Genomic DNA, 19,210 nt, shown 5'->3' with positions numbered 1-19,210 from the left:
TTTGCGAGCTTCTTCTTCCGCACCCTCGCCGCGGCCGCGACGGTTTTTCCAGCTGGCTGTGACGCCATCGGTCGTCGCACAAAGCGGCCACGCGTGAATTTATCTCCGCTGATGGCGGCTGAATGCGCCGGTAAACGTCGCCCGCGATGACTCTCTGTTAATTGTGCTGAACGCGCCGGTATTCTGTAAATGGACCCGTTTCTGCCCACTGATAATTACAGTATGAAAGAAGCCTGCTGCCGTGGTAATAAGGAAATACGCGGACGACCGTTGTCGGCGCTGACGCTCATCGCGATACGAATTAAATGCCCCTTTGAACCTCCCTGGACCCAAGACTCCGGGCTTTTCACCGGCCACGTGCTTTCCCGATTCTCCGAACGTACAAGATGGAAAAAAAATTAATCTACGCGACGCGTTATCGCGGTGTTCGGGGCTCAAGATCGGATCTCAAGAGTGATCCCTCTTCGAGTTACTTCGATCGAGGAGTTTCCTTCTTACAACTCGTAACTACCGAAACGGTATTAATTTTTACTAGTTATGGCGCGTGTTCGTGGAAATTGATAAGCAACGATCAAAAGTAAAACTAGCCCAACTAACCCGACCTAATTCGTAGAAATTAAAACTAACCTACAAGTACGATACAAAGTATGTAATTGTATATTCTTTAATCATTCGTACGTTGTACATTCAGATTATAATACAAAGTTCGTTATAATACGCTGAGATCTCGCGTGTCCAGTAGCGTAATGAATCGTGAACGTAAGAATGTAAAGTCAAAGTATATAAAGAAACGTAGAGTGATGAAACATAGTACCTTGCTGAAAACCTAAAGGAAAGTAGCCAAACCTTTGACCGTGTAACAGGCGACCCTTTGGCACCGATACAATGGAAGTTCTTGAGACTAACCTCAACTGTTGACTCGTTGCATTCGTTCCAATGCTTTTGGAAATTAGCAAAATCTTGGATAAATCTCGAAGACACTTGAAAAATAATTCTAATTACCAAAAACGGTTAATACTTTCTAATAAAGATTAGAGCAGTCTCGAAGAATATTTTATAAACAATTAGTCTCACTGGTTAGTTATCCGTGATTAACGCAACGCGAACACCAGGGTACACCACTGTCGACCAGTTGATAACGCGTTTTTTTTAAACGAATCTACCCTCCGAGATCCTCTCTCTGGAAAATAGCGATGCGTTTGTTAGCTACGATTTCATCATTGTCGTTTCGATTTTCCGTCAACATCGACGCCGAGATCGATCTCGTGAATCGATCGCAGTATCGCGAACGTTCGAGGGGGATAGGTTTAAAAGGACGCCAAGTTCGTTCCCAGTTGGAGCACAGCTGTTTCGCAGTACGGGACAAAGGTTTCAAGGTGATCGACACCGGAGCCGACACTTTGCGAATCTTGGCGGATTGTCGGCCGTTCCTTAAGCGTCTTCTCCCCTTCGAGGGAGTCGTCCGTGGGAAAGTTCCGCCAAGAAAGCCGCGCGAGGGGTTGAGATTTTAAGGGTCAGCTCCGGTCTTGGGGAGTTGAGGTGTTCTGCATTGTCGAAGGTCGACCGACTTGGCATAACCGTTAAAAGGGAGCCGGCTGGTTGGCTCAAGAAGCACGATCGTGGATCTTTGAATAGAAGCGACGAAGGGGAGACCGTAAGACGAGAAGACGCGAGTCGTCGTTACGCCCAGAGTCACCTCGCGCTTTCAAAATACACGCGATTCCGTCTCGTGGTTTTCCCGAGTCGGTATGCAAATGGGATTCTTCGTGAAACGGGCCGGGAAGTGAGTCGTCTCGACCCCCCGACCGTTTCAAAGACACGAGTAACACGAAATTAGCCCGTCGAAGTATCGTCTACCTCGAGAGCGTGCCAACCGCCGGAAGACGTCTCGGTGACGATTGATTTTCGTACGGAGGTGGTGGGGGGGAAGAAAAATATACATAGGCGCGTCTTTGTTCCCGCAAATCGACCAGAGTGTGTACCGAGCGGCGCAAAATTGAAGAAAAAAAAATGGAAAAACGACCAAGTGCCGGTGTTCCCCCTTTTAATTGGTGCTCTCGCCTATACGGCGCGCAAACCGTTACAAAAGCGACGCGTCGAAACAGCAACTCGCGACGATAAAGATCACGTATGAAGGAGGCGTCACGTCGACAACCGTCATTGCCATTAAACGCTTCGATACGCGGCACCTCTGAAGCTCGCATTGTCGCATCGGCCGCGTCGCGATGCGCGGCATCCTCGCGAGAAAGGAATTCGAGAATTCAGCGGTCCTCGGTGGTCTTTCGTGCGAGAGGAGATGCACGAGAAATCGATGCACGGGTTTCGAGGAATCGTCGAAGACTAACCGACCACCGTGGCGAAGTATTCTCACGGGGTATGGGAAATCCGAACCCGGTAGGGGTACGGATCGTTGAATCGTCGAAAGGGTGTACGAAAGATTACGGAACTCGTTTAAATTGCGCGCGAAACCGTTCCCGTCGGAGTCGTACAAATCGCGGTAAAGAAGAATGCTTCTAGACCTTGGTCGTTCGTTGCCCTTTCCATCGCGGAGGAAATCTCTCGCGTTGGCAAGGATCGCGAAAAACGCGAGGTAACGATATCCGTTCGCGGCAAGAGCTAATTATTCCCTCCTCGAAGACACCCCGCATCTTCGTCTCCTTTCTAACCGCCACCTCCCTCACTGTTTCTCTCTTTTTCGGTGGGCAAAAGCAGCTCGTAATTAGATGCTAATAATCAGCACCCTCCAGGAGGATCGCGCTCTTTTCCTCTGTCTCTGTCGTTCCTCTCTCTTTCTCTGTCGACGTCGCCCCGTTGCAACGGGGCGCAAGAAAACCCAAGCCCCTGAAGAGCTTATTATTATCCTAATTATACAATACTATAATGAATGACTCCGCGGCTCACCCTCTAGCCCTTACTCTCACTATCTTCCTCCCGGTGGCCTCTCTCTTTCTCTTTTTCTCTCTCTTATCTCTCTTTATTTCTCTCTCTCTCTCTCTCTCTCTTGTCTCTTCTCTCCTCTCTCTTCTCTCGACTCTCTTCTCTCTTCTCTCGTATCTCTTCTCTCCTCTCTGGTCTCTCTTTCGTCTCTCTCTTCCTCTCCTTCTCGGTTTCTCCCTCTCGCTCCTTCTCCTTTCTTCTCGCTCACCGTTGCTCTTCTCCTCTGCACTTGGTGGTCGAAGAGTGGCAATTCTAGCACTCGGGCTTTTTGTCAAACCGACTACGGAACTAGTGCCGTCTCCCTCGCGCCCTTACACCCTATTATGCGACCAGCCTCGTCTCTCGTCCCGTTTTCTCTCTGTCTCCTGGTGTCTGTTTTAATTAGGCACTTCGCGGATATATATAAGTATCTACCACGCGGTATTACGTAGGTACATAACCCAGCCGAGCCCAGCCCAGCCCAGCCCAGACCTAGCCCAGTCTGCCTACCATATTCCGCCTATACTCGGCGATCCGACGAGCTTGAATGCGGTTGATGGGTGGTTGAGTAAGGATTATAGACGCAGGTGACACATACACGTTACCTCCGAGAGGCTGAAGTCGGGGGTGGCTCGGTCCTGATGGGTGGGTGCTGGTGACGGTTCAAGGAGACGTTGAAATAGAGAGACGGAAAGAGAGAGAGAACGCGCGAAAGGGAGAGCAACCAGGAAGGGCGAAAGTGAAACGCGAACGCGCTACAGAGGGAGGGAGGGAGGGAGGGAAGGAGAGAGGAGAGAGAGAGAGAGAAAGAGAGAGAAAGAGAGAAAGAGAGAAAGAGAGGAAGAGAGCGAGAGAAAGGGCGCGGGACACGATTCTGCAGAGACACACTCCTCTTTCAATTCTCCTCTCGTGTGCATAACCTTCTCTGACTGACTGCTGATAAGAGCACGCGAAATTGTCTTAATTGGCGAGAGAGCCAATCTGGAGTGATCGAATGAGAAGAGCCTCTCGCGTCTCTGCCACCTGACTCCTCCTCTTGCCCTTTCTTCGGGTCGCTACGTATAGATCGGGACGCGACGCACGAAAGATCCCATTGTTTTCTTTCGTTGGTTCGAGTGCGTTCGATCGACGAGTGCCACTCACGGCTGGTGATCCTGTTTTCGTCGTTACCTGTCTCGCGGTCTTACTCGTTACACGAACCGTCGATAGCGATTTCCAGGGCCACCAGGTTCTCGTGGTTGCTCGAGGTTGCTCGAGGTTGCTCGAGATTCGCCCCGAGCCCGCGTATTTCAGCAACGACCAGCTACTTCGCTCGATCAGCCACGAATGGACCCACGGAGCAAACGAGGAACGATACGAGGCGAACATCTTCCGCGAAAGGGAGAACGAAAAAGCTTAACGGAATATTCCATCGTCCACGGTGCGGCTCGTTTCTCTCGTAAACCGCAACGGATATGGAAAACGTTCGTCGATTCTCTGTTTGACGAGTCGCGCGCGAGTCCGCCAGGCGGAAGCAATCTTAAAAATTGCTCCCAACGGCACCGAGCGAAGACCAAGACCCGAAGGTTGAAACTGGTTGCCTCACATTGTCGAGCATTCAGGAACCTCGAGTTATACAAGCCGCAGTAGCACTACCGGCTGGTTTCCCGCTGAACCGTACTTCTTTCCATCCCCTCGGGATCCAAAGTGCAAGATCAACCTGACTGCCATTCTCGCTGCCATTCTGGCTTGCTACTCTAGGATACTTCCACCACTCTGGGGCCGACTTCTGTGTGCGTTTAAGGGTGAGGAGGATAGGGACCCCGGAAAGAAAGATCAAGAGAAGAATGGAAAAATATCCGGGCAAGTAGCGGACTCCGCTTACCCGTTCTCGGCTCTCTCGGTTGTCGCGTCAAGTCGTTCGCGTGTTTACCTCGCTCGACTTGCTCGCTCGCGGTACGGAAAAATACGAGGACGGCTCTCTTCTTCGTCGTCGTCTTTCCGCGTCTTTTACCCCCTCGTAACCGGCCCCGATGACGGCTGACTCGTTGCTTTCCCTTTTCGAGTGTGATCGAAGATGATGCGGAGGAACAATAGTCTAGACCACCGGGTACGTCTCGATCGGTCTGCGACGGGGATTATTAAACCCTTGTCGTTCTTTTACGAATCTGACTCGTGATAACAATTTTGAACCAACCACGATTGTCTCGAGTCGAACACGTGGAATTGTACGCGGCCCAAACGTGAACCTCGCGAGTTTGATTCGTGAAACGAAGATCGGGGCTATACGATAGCTTGTTCGATATGTTTTATCGTTCGATTAAACCTAAAGGTAGTACTATAGTGTTGGATAAGTTTCATCGAACGACAAAACTTATTGAAGAACCTAGTATACTAGAAATAGTTCTATGGAGGAGATAACGGTCGAAATACTATATTTGAGATCCGAAGAATTGTCGCAGTAAACAACTTAATTAAATTTTTCGCTTACAATGTGCTATTTATTTTTAGGCGTCGCATTATTGCGTTTCTTTTGACGAAGTTACACTCGAAGACGCTCGAAAGACTAATTCCTATTAACACTAGAACTACCAACGGTGAACGTATTAGTATTTGTATCGGACCGCGTACGTATCTTCGAAGTTAGGTGGGCAAAGGGCAAATTAATTTACGAGTACCGTTAGTCGTCTATTTTGATAATTGTCGATGAATATTGTGGGCAAAGACACCTTTAATAATTGAGTAATTTTAAAAGAAAGTTTGAAACGAGTCAAACTGACCCCTTTGGTAGTTCTAGTGTTAAGATTAACTTCTAAGAAAATATTTTTCTTAGAATTTTCTTAGAATTTTACCCGCAGTATCAATAAATACTCCGCAGTTATCAACTCGTTCGATAAGTATTCATTGTTGACCAAATGCCATCTTCTTGTACGATTTCCTTTCGCGTTCGACTCGGTTTTAGTCTCTTTTCCTTTGGACTTGTACTTTCGAACAAAATACCGCCCATGACGAAGGAATATTCAAAACTTTCTCTCCTCCAACCCCTCAGTTTCGAACGAGTCAAATTGCCCCCTTTGGTAGTTCCAGTATCAACGTAGCGTTTATGTATAAAATATACTTTTCAAACTTTCTTATCTATTGCGTAGAATTAATCGACCGTAAGGTATTCATTGTTTTCGTGTGGTCCACTTTAGTGTAACATAAAATTTCGTACCGTAAAATATACAAAAGGAAAAAGAATTGAATTAGTATCGACGCCCACGTAAACTCTAACGCGCGAAGCAAATAAGCCTGTAGCTGCACCATTGCAAGTGTTCCCGCGCTTTTCACTCTGGCCCGTTTAGCGCTTGTTGTCTCTTACCGGTTGGGCCCGGATTTCGTCGAGTTAAATATAGTAGCACGGCAAAGGATTAACCTCGGTTCGTTCGCTTCACGGAATACGATGCACGTCGCACGTTCCAGCTTTGGGGTCGGTTCGCGTTCACGAACGATCGAAATGACGGTAACTCGCCGCTACTCGCCGATTCTTCGAATGTTTGCCTCTATCGCGGTACGGTAAATAATTCTTCGGTAGCCGAGGAAACGAAACGAGCTTCGAATACGTGGCGCGTCAAAGACAGGGAATAGTTGCGCGAACGTTTCACGGAATACAATGGGATCGTTAAACGATCCTTTTCCTCGCGCTTTACACGCGCCTTGCTCGCTACGGCGAGCTCCGCGTTCTCGCCCCCTCTCTCCCCCCTTTTCGCGATAAAACGAACGAGCCCGGCATGGAAACTCGGCGTTTCAATTGAAAGAAAATAATTAATTTCTTAATCAGTGGGAGTCGCATTGAAATCCTGCGCGCAAAGACGTCGCACAAAGGGCCGCGACGTTCAAAGTTGCATTCGTTTCTCTGGCGGCGCGGCGCGGTGCGGCGAGTCGCGTCGCGACGCGTCGTGGCGGGTTCGTGGCGGGTTCGTGGCGCGTCGTACCCATACTCTTTCCTCAGTTTTCGGTGAGATCCACCGAAGCGGATCCACCCCTTCGCGCTGCCCCCTTTCGGCTCCCCGTACGGAGACGCGGGTCACTATTACTATACAAATTACCCGCCAATTAGCGACTTGTGCTTGTTTTAACTGCGTTAATTAATGAACGTAAACGGGAAACTTGACGGGCGCTTGATTTTTTCCTTTACCGAGCAAAGGAAAGGAGAAAAAGCGCGACGCCGCGATCCCGCAATGTTTGGAGCTCGCGCAGGCGCAGGTGTGTTCCTCGCTCGCCGTGAAAGTCGACGGTTGCCCCGACGAGGGTGTCGAGATCTTCTTGGACGATACACTGTAACACGTTCTTAATAGTCTCTTTGAACCGCGTCGCTTGCCAGCCGACGATGAGTTGTACACACCTCTTTGCGACTCTCTCCCCTTCTTCCTCCTTCATCTTCTCCCGCTTGCGTCAGACCACTTTTAGTATCGACCCTTAATTAATTATCGGTAGTGCATTAGCATTCTCCGTTCCGCGAGAATTAACGTCGAGCATAGTGGCGGACGGTTCCCAAGGAAAAAATTATTTTCGCGGCCCCGCCGACCGGAAATTTCCGTTACCTACCTACGAGCAACTTGGATACCCAAGGAACGAGGGTGGCCCTCGCATCGACACTAATTAACATCCGCTCTCGAGATTTATCGTTCGCGCGGCGAGCAATCTTTTTCAACCTTTTTCCATTTCTAATCATCCGTTCGCGAAACCTCGACGCCCGTTTAACGCGTTCGACGACGCGGCGGACACGATCGGTCGTCCATCTCGCGTCTTCGCCGAGGCTTCGCCTTTAGGATGTCCCTGGCGAACGGGTGGGAGGGGAAGAGACGCCCATTCGTGTCGTGAGACTATCGGTGAAAAATATCGTTGTATTTATTACGTGGTAAACCTTTTAGAGTAGAAGGCGAAATGAAAGAAGTAATACGAGTAACAGTTTCTCGAGAAACGGTTCGAGAAACGCTTCGAAACGAAAATTTGCCTCCAGAAGCTGGAACAGACGATCGAATTTTCGCGAGCACAAGTTCGATCGTTCGTTACACCGGGACGAATAATGAAAATTGAAATCTTGCGAAATGGCGATATTTTGGAGGGAAAGATCACGTAGTTCGAAAAGGAACTACCTGTTGTGTGCAAGAAATTAATGTACAAACATGGTTAGCACTGAAGCGTGATATTAAGTACAAACGTCGACAATTCATGTAGATATAAATATTCCGGAGAGATCAGAAAATGGTACCTAAATAACGGGTAGAACGCGAAGTTACGTTCATGACAGGAATAGGAAACGTAGGTCTCAAACGCGTTGAATGGCGCCAAATGCAACTTTTTCTTGTCACTGAACTAGAATAATCAGCGGTGGTGTACAGAAGCTTCGTTAGTTGCAAACTCTCGAGTAACGTCGACTTCGTTTATCGATTGTTAACGAATATCAAGGAAAACTCCAAAGACCCGAGAAGCTCGCTCCGAGTGCCGTTAGAAGTTTAATTCAACGAATTCGATAAATTGTTTTTCATAGCAAAGTTGCGCGTACGAGGATAAAACGTAACGGAGAATTATTATATCGTCTGATTAATTTGCTTGTGTTTTTTTCAGGGAGTTTTACTACATCCAAATGGAGAAATACGCGAGGCAAGCGGTCGCGGAGGGTGTGAAGAGCGCTGATGAACTTCGGGTCCTTGGTGACTCGGAAATCTATCGGGTTCTCAACCTCCACTACAACAGAAATAACCACATCGAGGTAAGAGATTCTTGACACTCGTACATTATCCTGTCGATAAGTAGCTCGAATTTGTACGATCTTCGTAACGAAGACGAAAATCTTGTTCGATCATCGTTATTTCATTTTATTTCCGTGGTACGCGTATATTTTCGACGTATCGCGCAGGGTGGGTGAGAACAAACGGTACAAACCGACGTAGAACGATCCGTAATGCGAGACGAATAGAAAATTTTAAATAAAGTATCTTCGTACGAGGTTCCGTTTTCGAGAAAATCGATCTCCAAGATTCGTCAAGTACACGTACACGAGTTGACAAACGTGTCTGTCCATTTCACGTTGTATTATCCGTTTTCCGTCGTTCTTACTATCTTGTAATTAATTAGAATCAATTAAAACGGTCGATGCTGTATCATCGAGGTTCGCGCACACCGACGCAAGTAGAAATAACGAGTTACGAACGCGTTACCTAAATTGCATCGAAACGTATAATAGATACGCACGTATCGCTCCTCGCTTATAAAAATATATACATCGAAAATCGTAGCATAAACAAGATCGACTCCTCTTCGATATAATTTACTCGTTAAAAGTGTAAATCTAGAATCATCAACGAATTTGATAAAAGCAAGAAGAATGAACAAAATACGACTTTGAGCGAAGACAGCGGAAACTCGAGTATTCGATTCCAGATCGAAACGTTCACGTCGAATGAACTGTCTATTTTCAATGCTACAATGTCGTTTATTTTCTAGAAATCATACTCGATCTCTTCCCCGTAAACTTTTCACACAGATTTTCTCGAAAGCAAAGACTCGCGTAAAAAAAAATTTAATTCACCACTTCTTCATTTTCGAACACACGCTGCTCGTATTTTCGGGCCTACCGATAAAACGCACACTGCACGTCATTTTGAAGCAAGCACGAAGGGTTGCAAGTTTCGAGTCGAGTAGTATTTTCTCCGTATGGTCGAATCGCGTTTCCTCGGACCGGATTTGTCCGTTTCGAGCGTTTCCAGTGACACGAATTCGTAAACATTCCGTTTACACGTCGCTGGCCATCGCGTTTCCTCGCGGATCACTCGTAGGTCTCCTACTATCCATTGTGAGCCGCAATTTATTTTCGTCGCTGGTAACGAAGCTGATTGTATTTGCACCGGGCGCGTGACGGCGTGTGTGCTCACGTAAAGCAGCTATTTAATATTATTTAACGAGTCTCCGCTGAAACCTGGAGGCTCCATTCTTCCCGGGGCGGTTACAATTGTGGGCCGCTTGACGCGTAATTAATTACTCGTGTTCGTTAATAACCCAAACGTACTAATTATAAGTGGAAACTCTCAGCGCGCGCTCGCGTCGCTCGTTAAGCGATACGTAACATCGCTTTAATTCTTCGGATTCACGGCTCCTTCGGTGGACCGTAATGAACGCGGAGAAATTATCTTTCTCGTTTGTACGCCCGGATTTCTGCGTTCCCATCAGCAAACTGTCTGTCGATTAAATCTTTGACGCTCCTTCGCGTGAAACGGGAAGTTACCCCATCGCTCCGGCTTTCATTTTGGTTTCTTTTTTTTTTTCTTCTTCTTTTTACGAGCAAACATCGACGCGCGTGCAGCAGAAACTGAAGTCGATAACATTCCCTGTTTTTTGCGTACGAAAATATCATGATGGAACTCGAAGAAATTATCGGATCGTTTATTGTTTACATCGACGCTCCTTCGATTACGAATTTCGAGTTTCGCGGCTCTCTCGTCGTCCAAGAAATTGGTCAACGTACCAAAGACACTTGTATTAGAAAAGTTGACTATTTTGATTCTACGTGAGAAATAAGAAACACGGTCCATAGGTTCGTTTTGTTAAGTGTAACGATGGGACCGATTCAACGACGTATGAACGACACGTATCGATTCGCAAACATTATTGCAACATTGTGTCAAGATATCGACCAGATGTCGAAATCCGTTGTCGAATTGATACTGGTAGGATGTACTTAGATATGTACTCAAGATTTCTTGTGTGCAACTCGAACAAACTGAAGACACAACGAGGTACGCCTCGTTATAAGTCGTCATTCGCGTCTCGTTGTAAATAGTCTATTCCCTTCGCTGCTTTTGTAGTTGCCGCGGTGAGTACGATAAGCTGCGAACGAGTGTGACGATACGTCTCGATCGAGATAACGATGATATTGGATCGTATTGCTAAAAGGAGTGTAGACACATTTGGAAACACATAAAATACTATAGAGTGGTCTCTGCACCAGAACAAGACAGTAAATTCGACGAAACTTACACCGATGACGATAAATTAAAAGGTGCCTATCTAGCACACTGAAAGTCCATTTTCTTTCCAATATGTTGTATCTTTTTCCTTCATCTTCTCACTCGTATTTCTCTTTCTCAGACCTTTCAGTAGATGCACTATACGTTTGTATACGACTTCTTTCTACAGATTTTCTAAACATTCAATACTGTACCGACATCTTCCATCGAAGTTACCAGAGTTTAGTTAATAAGCAAAGACACAAAATTTCTGGTTAACTACCCAACTTTACTAACTTTCTGATCTAGTTCACTCGTTCGACGGTCATCTATCTTCGTTGTTCTATTCGCAAGTTTTACTTACACGGTATTGCGTCAAGTTTTAAGAAACCATGGAATTTCGAACCTATTTATTCATCGGTCGTACAAGATTAATTTGACGCCCGTTACGTGTCAATTATTACATCGGAGAAGGAACATCTGATCGAAACAAATCGGATCCAATCCGGATACTTTTGGTAAAATACAGCCGGATTTGTCAGAAAACATGCATAATGTAACTCTTCGGTAGTCTTTAATCGGAATTAGTCGCATAACTCGGAATGAATTTTTATCCAACCGATCGTTCGAATATTTACGATTATGTTACGCGCAGTATATTTGCGTGATTTTTAATTTTTGAAAATCAATACCCCAATTTTGTACGAATTCTTCGTATCTATTACAGCCAATATCGTTGTTAATAAAAAACGAAACGGATCCGGTGATAAAGCAGTGGGAAAAATAATTTTTTTTTATCAATTACTTTAAAATGTAGACTGATTCTGCAAGCTTTTGATTCGAGAAACCGCAAGATTTTTTCATTTATTTTCACTCACTTATGGTACACGAGATTATTTTGTTAGATTTGTTTCGTCTTCAAAAATTTGAAAAATACGACACGATCTACTATGGAAAATTCATCAGATTCTAATCTCAAAAAGTTATCATCTCTTGTTGAAGGTGTTAATCGACAATGATGCGATCGATGGTTATCGACAATTCCTTTTTGTAGAAAGTTTCTCAATTGCGAAAAAACTGTAAGAAAACTTGTCTGTAAACTTTTTATACGTTTCCAAAGAATATTTACGACACGCGATCTTTATTTCACAACTCATGGAAACAATTCTTCGAGAGCTGTTTAATTATCGATTCGAACGTGACCTTCTATCTGAAAATACCGAAAGAAAAAGATTCGACGTAATTTGTAACTCGTGCCCTTTCAAAAGCAAAATAATATAATTTTCACGGAAACGAGTAGAAAAAAGATTTGTTTTCGTAAAAATCGCTGACGATTAGACGTTGGACGATGACGCGATCGAATCCGATCTCGCGTGCGAAAAACTAGATTAACGATTCGTTTAATGTTTGCAGGTACCGACCAACTTCATGTACGTCGTCGAGCAGACGCTGAAGGAGTTCTTCAAGGCAATCCAGATCGGCAAGGACAGCGAACAGAGCTGGAAGAAGGCCATCTACAAGGTGATCTCGAGGCTGGACGACCCGGTGCCGGAGTACTTCAAGACCCCGAATTTCCTGGAACAACTCGAATGAATCAGGAGGTCGCGTGGCTCTTGCTCTTCGTGGTGCGCGGGCTCATCAGCGCTCGTCGGCTCCCGGTAAAACCAAAATACGGTAACGAGAGAAGCAGGAACGGCCAGCGAGGAAGGATCGCATCCGCCAGGAGGTACACGTCCTTCGCGCGAAGCGCGTTCAGGTATCCTTAAACTAACATATCGCAGAACGGGCGTGATAGAGAGAGAGAGAGAGCGAGAGAGAGGGAGAGAGAGAGAGAGAGACGTGAGATAAAGCGTTTAGGGGAGATTACAAGGAAGAAAGGAAGATCGCAGCGTTCGGATGTGTGAATACCGCGCGTGATCAAGGAAAAGCGAACGATACACGCGATGTACGGAGGCATCGATCATCACCGAAAAAAGGGGACGATGAGGAGTGCCGACAAAGGATCAGGCTGTGACCTAATCACGAGACAACGTCCCCGCGCGAGACGGGGGTGGATGTAACTTTTATGCTTCGTGCCTTCGATTCCTGACCGAGATCACCCCAGTGTGTCTCGGCACCTCGAGTTACTAAAATAGCGAGGCCGCGAAACCTGTGTCCAACCCCGTTCTCGCCGCGGCGGCGACGCCACCGATATCGAAACAACGGTCTTGGGAGAAAGCGAAGAAACAGGACGAAAGCGTGGTCAACGAACGGCAAGGATACACACCTAAACACACAGACACAGGCACACGCACACACAGCTTCGAGCGACGAGTAATCATTTGGATTTGTTGCGTACGCATTGACGATTACCGCCTAATTTTAAGACACACGGTGTTTTCGGGAGTAGAGGATAAGGAAACAGTTTCGAGGGCCGCGACGACGAGCGAGCGGCAGGGCTTTTGTCCGGGGTTAAGGGTAACGAGGTCGTACGGTACCGTTTCTCCATGTTTTCCAAAGAGCCGATAATCTAAGTGTTTAACGGTGGAGCGAGATCCGCTGGACGGATCCTCCGCAGCTTCCGGTTGTGAGGCAGAAGAGGAACCCTTCTCGTGGATCTTCGGGAACGACCCGGGACGAACGGCGTGCCGCCTTTCGTCGCGGGTCGTTCCGTTTGCGCGCAGAAACAACGATGGCCAGTTTCACACGGCATTCGTCACGCTGTACCTCGTGGTGTGTGTGGTTTCTTTCCTTTTCTTTTCTCGCCCTCTTTTACGAAAAGGGGCCTCGTGCGTCGACCTCGTGGGAGCAACTGCCGTCGCCGGTCGTGCGTCGTCCCGGTGGCAATTTTCATTTTTCAAATTTTTCTTTCCTTTTTCTTTTGTATCTCCGACACTCACAGATCGCCGAGACGCTCGCTCGTCGAGCGCGGAGTCTCGACGATTCGTTGCTTCGAAGCAGATATTCGAAGACGCGCGCGAGTCGCGCCGTGGCATTCTCGGGAAGACGAGAATCTTTCCCGAGTGGGCCCAGCGCGCGACACTTCCCCAGCCTTCGGCGGGAAGCAGCATCGTTCGAACGAGAAACAACCGACCGAGGATCTCTCGATCCTTTCTCTTAAGTTGTACATAATTATTCGATGATCGCGCCGTGCAAAGTCGAACGGGCGAGTTCGAGATTCGAAGATGCTTTGGCTCGATCGAAACGGAAATTGATTAATGTATAATCCTACGGTGAGAATTCCTACGATAATTCTGGGCGAGAGCCTCGAGGTTCCACGTCGGACGAGCGTGAACGCGAACATCGAAAAATCGAGCGAAACGCGACCCGGTGTACACGACCGTGTCGCGGTTCGAGCGACCGAACCGAGACCCGAAGAATATAAGCGTAATTCTTCGGTACCGCGCGCTGGAAAGGGTCAATATTCCCTTTGTCGTTGCGTCGTGTGTTCTTTAGGCCCGAGATTCGCTCGCCGACGGCTGAACGAAACGAAAACGAACAAGTCCGAGATAATCGCGTTTGCATTGAACCGAGAGTGTACGGTGCACGGGATCGCGATATTTCCGCGCGACATTACGCAGAAGGAAGACGATGTGTTTTTATTAATGGTTAGTTGATATAAACGAGGTTAGACTAGTCGCAAGTGACAGGAGTACGAGTGGCAGGGACGACAAAAAAAGGTACGGGCGAAACGATCATTCGGAAACGTATCCAAGGCACCGGCGGCTTTCTTACCGCGTTAGACGATTAAACGAATGAATGGGGGATGATAACGCTAAGGGAAACGAAAAATCACCGCGTAACAAGGGGAAGAGAAGAAAACAAATTTAATAACCGCGAGCCGGTGCGTAACCATATACAAAGTAGTTTATTATAAAAACCTATATGTATACGTGTACATATCTATGTATGTATACACGTGTCTGTATATATATATATATATATATATATATACATGTATACGCACGTACATACATACGTACATATGTGTATACGCACATATATATAGAAATATATATATGAAGAAATTTGGGGAAGTATATATACGTGTAATTGCGTGAAATTACACGTACATATATTAGAGACTTATGAAACGAAAGACGGATGTTGGCGCGAATTGAAATTGCGTAAAGAAATTGTGTGACAGAGGGTTTAGACACCCGTGTCTCCCTTATTCCTCTTGTACCCGACCTGTTACACGAAGACACACGCGCGTACACGTCCATACACGTACACGAGGCACACGAACACGATTCAAACGATGTACATCGGGCATACGTGCGCGTACCGTGCCCGTATACGGTACACGCACGCAGGCAAGCGCGGGAAATCAGTGCCGACGCCGAAGTACGCGTTCTTACCGCAACAGTTTCTTTTCCGCTAGACGGTTTGTAGATAATTTTATCCTACGATATAATAATTATAATTATAAATATATCTCGGGTGGTAGCAAGTCCTTGTAACTTAACCTGCTTACCTTCTTCACTATTACCTATCATTATTATTCTCGCTATTATGTGCACTATTATTATTATTATTATTATTATTATTATTACTATTACTATTATTATTACTATCATTGCTATTACCATCATTATTATTATAATTATTATTATCATTAGTTACGAGCATTCCACCTAGACGTGACTATTTTATTCGAATCACAATTATCGTTGACAACCGATACCCATGGTTGGACAACCGCCCTTAGTTCGAAACATTAATTCCATCCCTTTTGCGTCGCGAGAATATCGCGAGCGACGCGCCCGTTTCCCGCTCCCGAAGCTCTTGCGTCCCCCTTTTGCGTCTCCCTTTTTCCTTCTATTTTAAGATTAACCCCCCTCCCCCACCATCCATCCGCCCCTCTTACGCAGTCCTTGCCACCCCTCAAAGACGTTTCGTCTATGTTCTGGCATTTAGTTATTATTGTATTTAGTTATTGTATTATGACGATTATTATTATTATTATTATTATTATTATTATTATTATCATTATTATTATTATTATTATTATTATTATTATTAAGCATGTATTATGCAGTGTACACAGCGAAGAGAAAAGCAAAAAAGAAATACCACACGAACACACACGTTTTTGTAAGCGGTGAGTCTTAACCTAGTCACGAGTCACTATTTTTTAATTTTAACGATCAATTTATCGATTATTATTTTATTTATTATTTACGACAATAAAAGCGAGACATTGGACCCGAGTTGTCTTTTATTTTCGTTCGTTCTGTTTTCATTCGACGAGTACCCGGCACGCGTCACCCCCGCGTCATCCTCGGCCATCACAACCATCACCACCACCACAACCACCACCATTACCATCATCCCTGCCCCAATCACCCATCCGTTTTCAAAAATCGTAACCAAAAAGAAGAAAAATTAATAAATTACACGACTCCCGGTGAATCGTCTCGAGCCCGAAACGTTTCGAACTTTCGACTGCCGATCTGGCCTATCTTCTGTCCAAACGAACGAAGCTCTTCTCGAGGAACGCGGCGCGTACGCTCTTCAGGCCGGAAACCGACGATCGTCGAGTCGAATCGGGGGTGGGAGACGAAAGGGACACACGCACGCGCAAGAAAGAAAGTGAGAAGGAGAGAGCGATCCGAGCGAAAGGGAAACACGAAGAAGTTGATTTAGCGGGGGCGTGTGGGAAAATTGGAAAATTTCGACTCCTAGACGACTGGACTGGTCAAGGCCTAAAATTAGTAATCTCCTTCGGCGCTGGCCTAAAGATTTTTGGTCTAAATGTTCACGGGGGGGAATAGAAAATTAGAATCGCGAGGGGAGGGAGGGTTGGGCGTGGAATCGGGAGCGAGAGAGAGACGGTGTAGGAAATTTCGAAAGAAAAGAAAAAAAAAGAAAAAAAAAAAATGAAAAAAAACGACGATTACGTACCTGCGGTCGAGTCGAGAAACTCGAGAAGCTCGGGATCGCGATTTCCGGCCGAGAAACGCGCGCCGTGCTCGCGAACTCTTTGTGTTTCGTTCGGTTTCAGTTCCTACGTTACTCGCACCTACAAGAAACACCACGTTTGCCAGGGGGAAATTTGGTAACGAATCTCGAGTGAGATTCGATCTATCGACGCTTCGCGAAACGCTTCGTCGATACGTTGAAATTCGCCCGAGAAAATTGTTTTCCGGCCGATTTTCCACGGCCGTTCGTCCAACGCATCGCGCGATGGATCGACGGCGAGCGAAACGTAGCGTTTAATTAGGCAAAATGTGGATTTTATCGATGTTACGCGGATCGATCGTTTATCACGATCGAGAAATTATTTAACGAGTCGAGGAATATTAGTGTAAATGGAGAAGAAGAAGAAAAAAAAAGAACGGTTCGAGTTATTTTTCGCAGGTTCGTTCAACGTTCTCCGGAACGCGCCTCTTCGAGCGCGACGATCGCGATCCTTCCGGTTTCACGGTGGGACGCGTTCGTACGTGGCTCGAAGCCGCGCCAGTTTCGGCGAGATCGTCGACTTACGCGCCATACGTCTTTCTCGGAAAAGATTTCTCATTGCGACCGAGGAGAAACTTTAACCACCCACGCGGAAATTCGAGCACCGAAATATATTCGCAAAACGATCAATCGCGCCACGATCCGATTAAAAAGTAATCCCGCGAGTCGCCAATCCTCATACTCCGTCGTTCTTGCGACAGAGGAGCAACCAGCAACAGCATCAACAGCATACCACCGAAATACAGAATTACAGTAAAACGTCCCGAAGAAGGGACGAGAACCGTCGCCCGTCAATAGTACCGGATTTGTTCGAGCAAACGCAAGCTGAACCGAAACTCGATCCGATCACACGCTTACCAGTAAACACAAGCCAACAGTTGACCCATATGATTTTGCAGCCGGGGATTGTGCACCCGGCGCCGATTCGAGAGCACCGACCGAAGAAAACGTCCGATCGAAAAATCCATTTCCGAAGTAAAAAAAGAATAAATGAAAAATGAAAATGAAAAAAGAAAAAAGAGAAAGAAAAAGAATCCCGAGTCGTCCTTCTCATCGCGAGACAGAGGCTCGCCGATTACCGCGAGCGTCTTCGTAACGGAAGTCGCGGCCAGAGCCGACGCTTCCGTTCCACCCGAGCGTTCATCGCGGCGCGATTACTCGCAGGTAGAAGACATTTTCGATTTCTGTCTCCGTCGATCGAGGATCGAGGGTCCCGGCGCGAAGGACGAACCGCCCACGGATCACGGTTACGAATCGCGAATAACCCGCTCGAGCCCAAGACGGAGCGAACGGAGCCGTAATAACCCGCGTCTCTGCCCTGCCCCCCGCCCACCCCCGCCCCACGTCCCACGCCCCACGCCCCACGCCCCACGCCCCTCGTCTCCGCGTGGGAGACGATCGGCTCGCCCGTCTTCGTTCCCGAGGAGGAACGAACACGGTCGTTCTCGATCGCTGGAAGGATCCGCGTACAGCAGCCCCGTTACGGCGTTTCGAGGACGACGCGGCCGTCCCGTCGTTGGCTGGGGGTGGTTGGAGGGGGTCGGGGGTGAGCATACGGGCGCGGGGGGAGGGGAGGGGTGGGGTGAAAACCGAAGAGAACGAAAAGGGATTTCCCGTGCCGACGAAAAACTTCACGGACAACACGAGTCCGCGCGATCCTGTTTGAGGTACGAGACTAGTGGAGGTTGAAATTGCGAAAGAAAGAGAACGAACGAAAGCCGATCGACTCGCCGTTATTACGTTCCGTGCAGCGGGGTTAAGGCACGAAGAACGAGTACACAGGACGAGACGAAAGGACTTTTCGAATACGGATATGGGAAAAAGAGAGAAAGAAACGGAACGTAAGAGAAAGAGAAAGAGAAAGAGAAAGATAGAGAAAGGGAGAGGGAAAAGAATGGAAACGGTAGAATTTTTCAAAGAGACGGAAATGGAATAATAAGCATACGTACATACCTAATCGCGTACATACCTAAACGCGTAAGGAACACACGTGTAAGCAGAATTAAGTAATAGTATTTAACGTTAACACTTGCAAGCTATTAATTATTATATAAACGATTAACTTAAGGTAATTAATGCAAAAAAATAAAAATACTAAACAAAACCGAGCGGAAGGTCGTATCACGCTGCCGTGGAAGAGGATAAAAGAAAAACCCACTAAAGAGGAGAGGATAACAGAAACCTAAAGAGACACACACACACTAATAAACTAATTATTATTGTATGATTATATATTATTATTACGATTATTACTATCGAGTTCGAGAATCGTCGTGATAAAAAAAAAAAAAATGATAAAAACGTACGAATAAGAGATGAAACGGTGAGCGAATGCGGAGGAACTAGAGATACCGAGAGAATGGAGACACGGAGAACGTGTGCGC

The 19,210-nt window shown here is 46.7% G+C and overlaps 1 protein-coding gene across 1 annotated transcript in view; it reads left to right on the top strand.

The window, feature by feature from the left end:
- Positions 1–16,070, top strand: part of LOC143145276 (uncharacterized) — a 53,085-nt gene extending 37,015 nt beyond the window's left edge. The window contains exons 4-5 of the mRNA XM_076308493.1: positions 8,506–8,650; positions 12,297–16,070. Coding sequence (XP_076164608.1) covers positions 8,506–8,650; positions 12,297–12,476 — 325 coding nt within the window. The 3' untranslated portion in view covers positions 12,477–16,070. The remainder of the gene's footprint in view (positions 1–8,505; positions 8,651–12,296) is intronic.
- The last annotated feature ends 3,140 nt before the right edge of the window (positions 16,071–19,210 follow it).

The sequence above is a fragment of the Ptiloglossa arizonensis genome, chromosome 4 (genome assembly GCF_051014685.1).
Source record: "Ptiloglossa arizonensis isolate GNS036 chromosome 4, iyPtiAriz1_principal, whole genome shotgun sequence".
Lineage (NCBI taxonomy): Eukaryota > Metazoa > Arthropoda > Insecta > Hymenoptera > Colletidae > Ptiloglossa > Ptiloglossa arizonensis.
The sequence above is the reverse complement of the archived record's forward strand: the minus strand, read 5'-3'. Positions and strand labels throughout refer to the sequence as shown.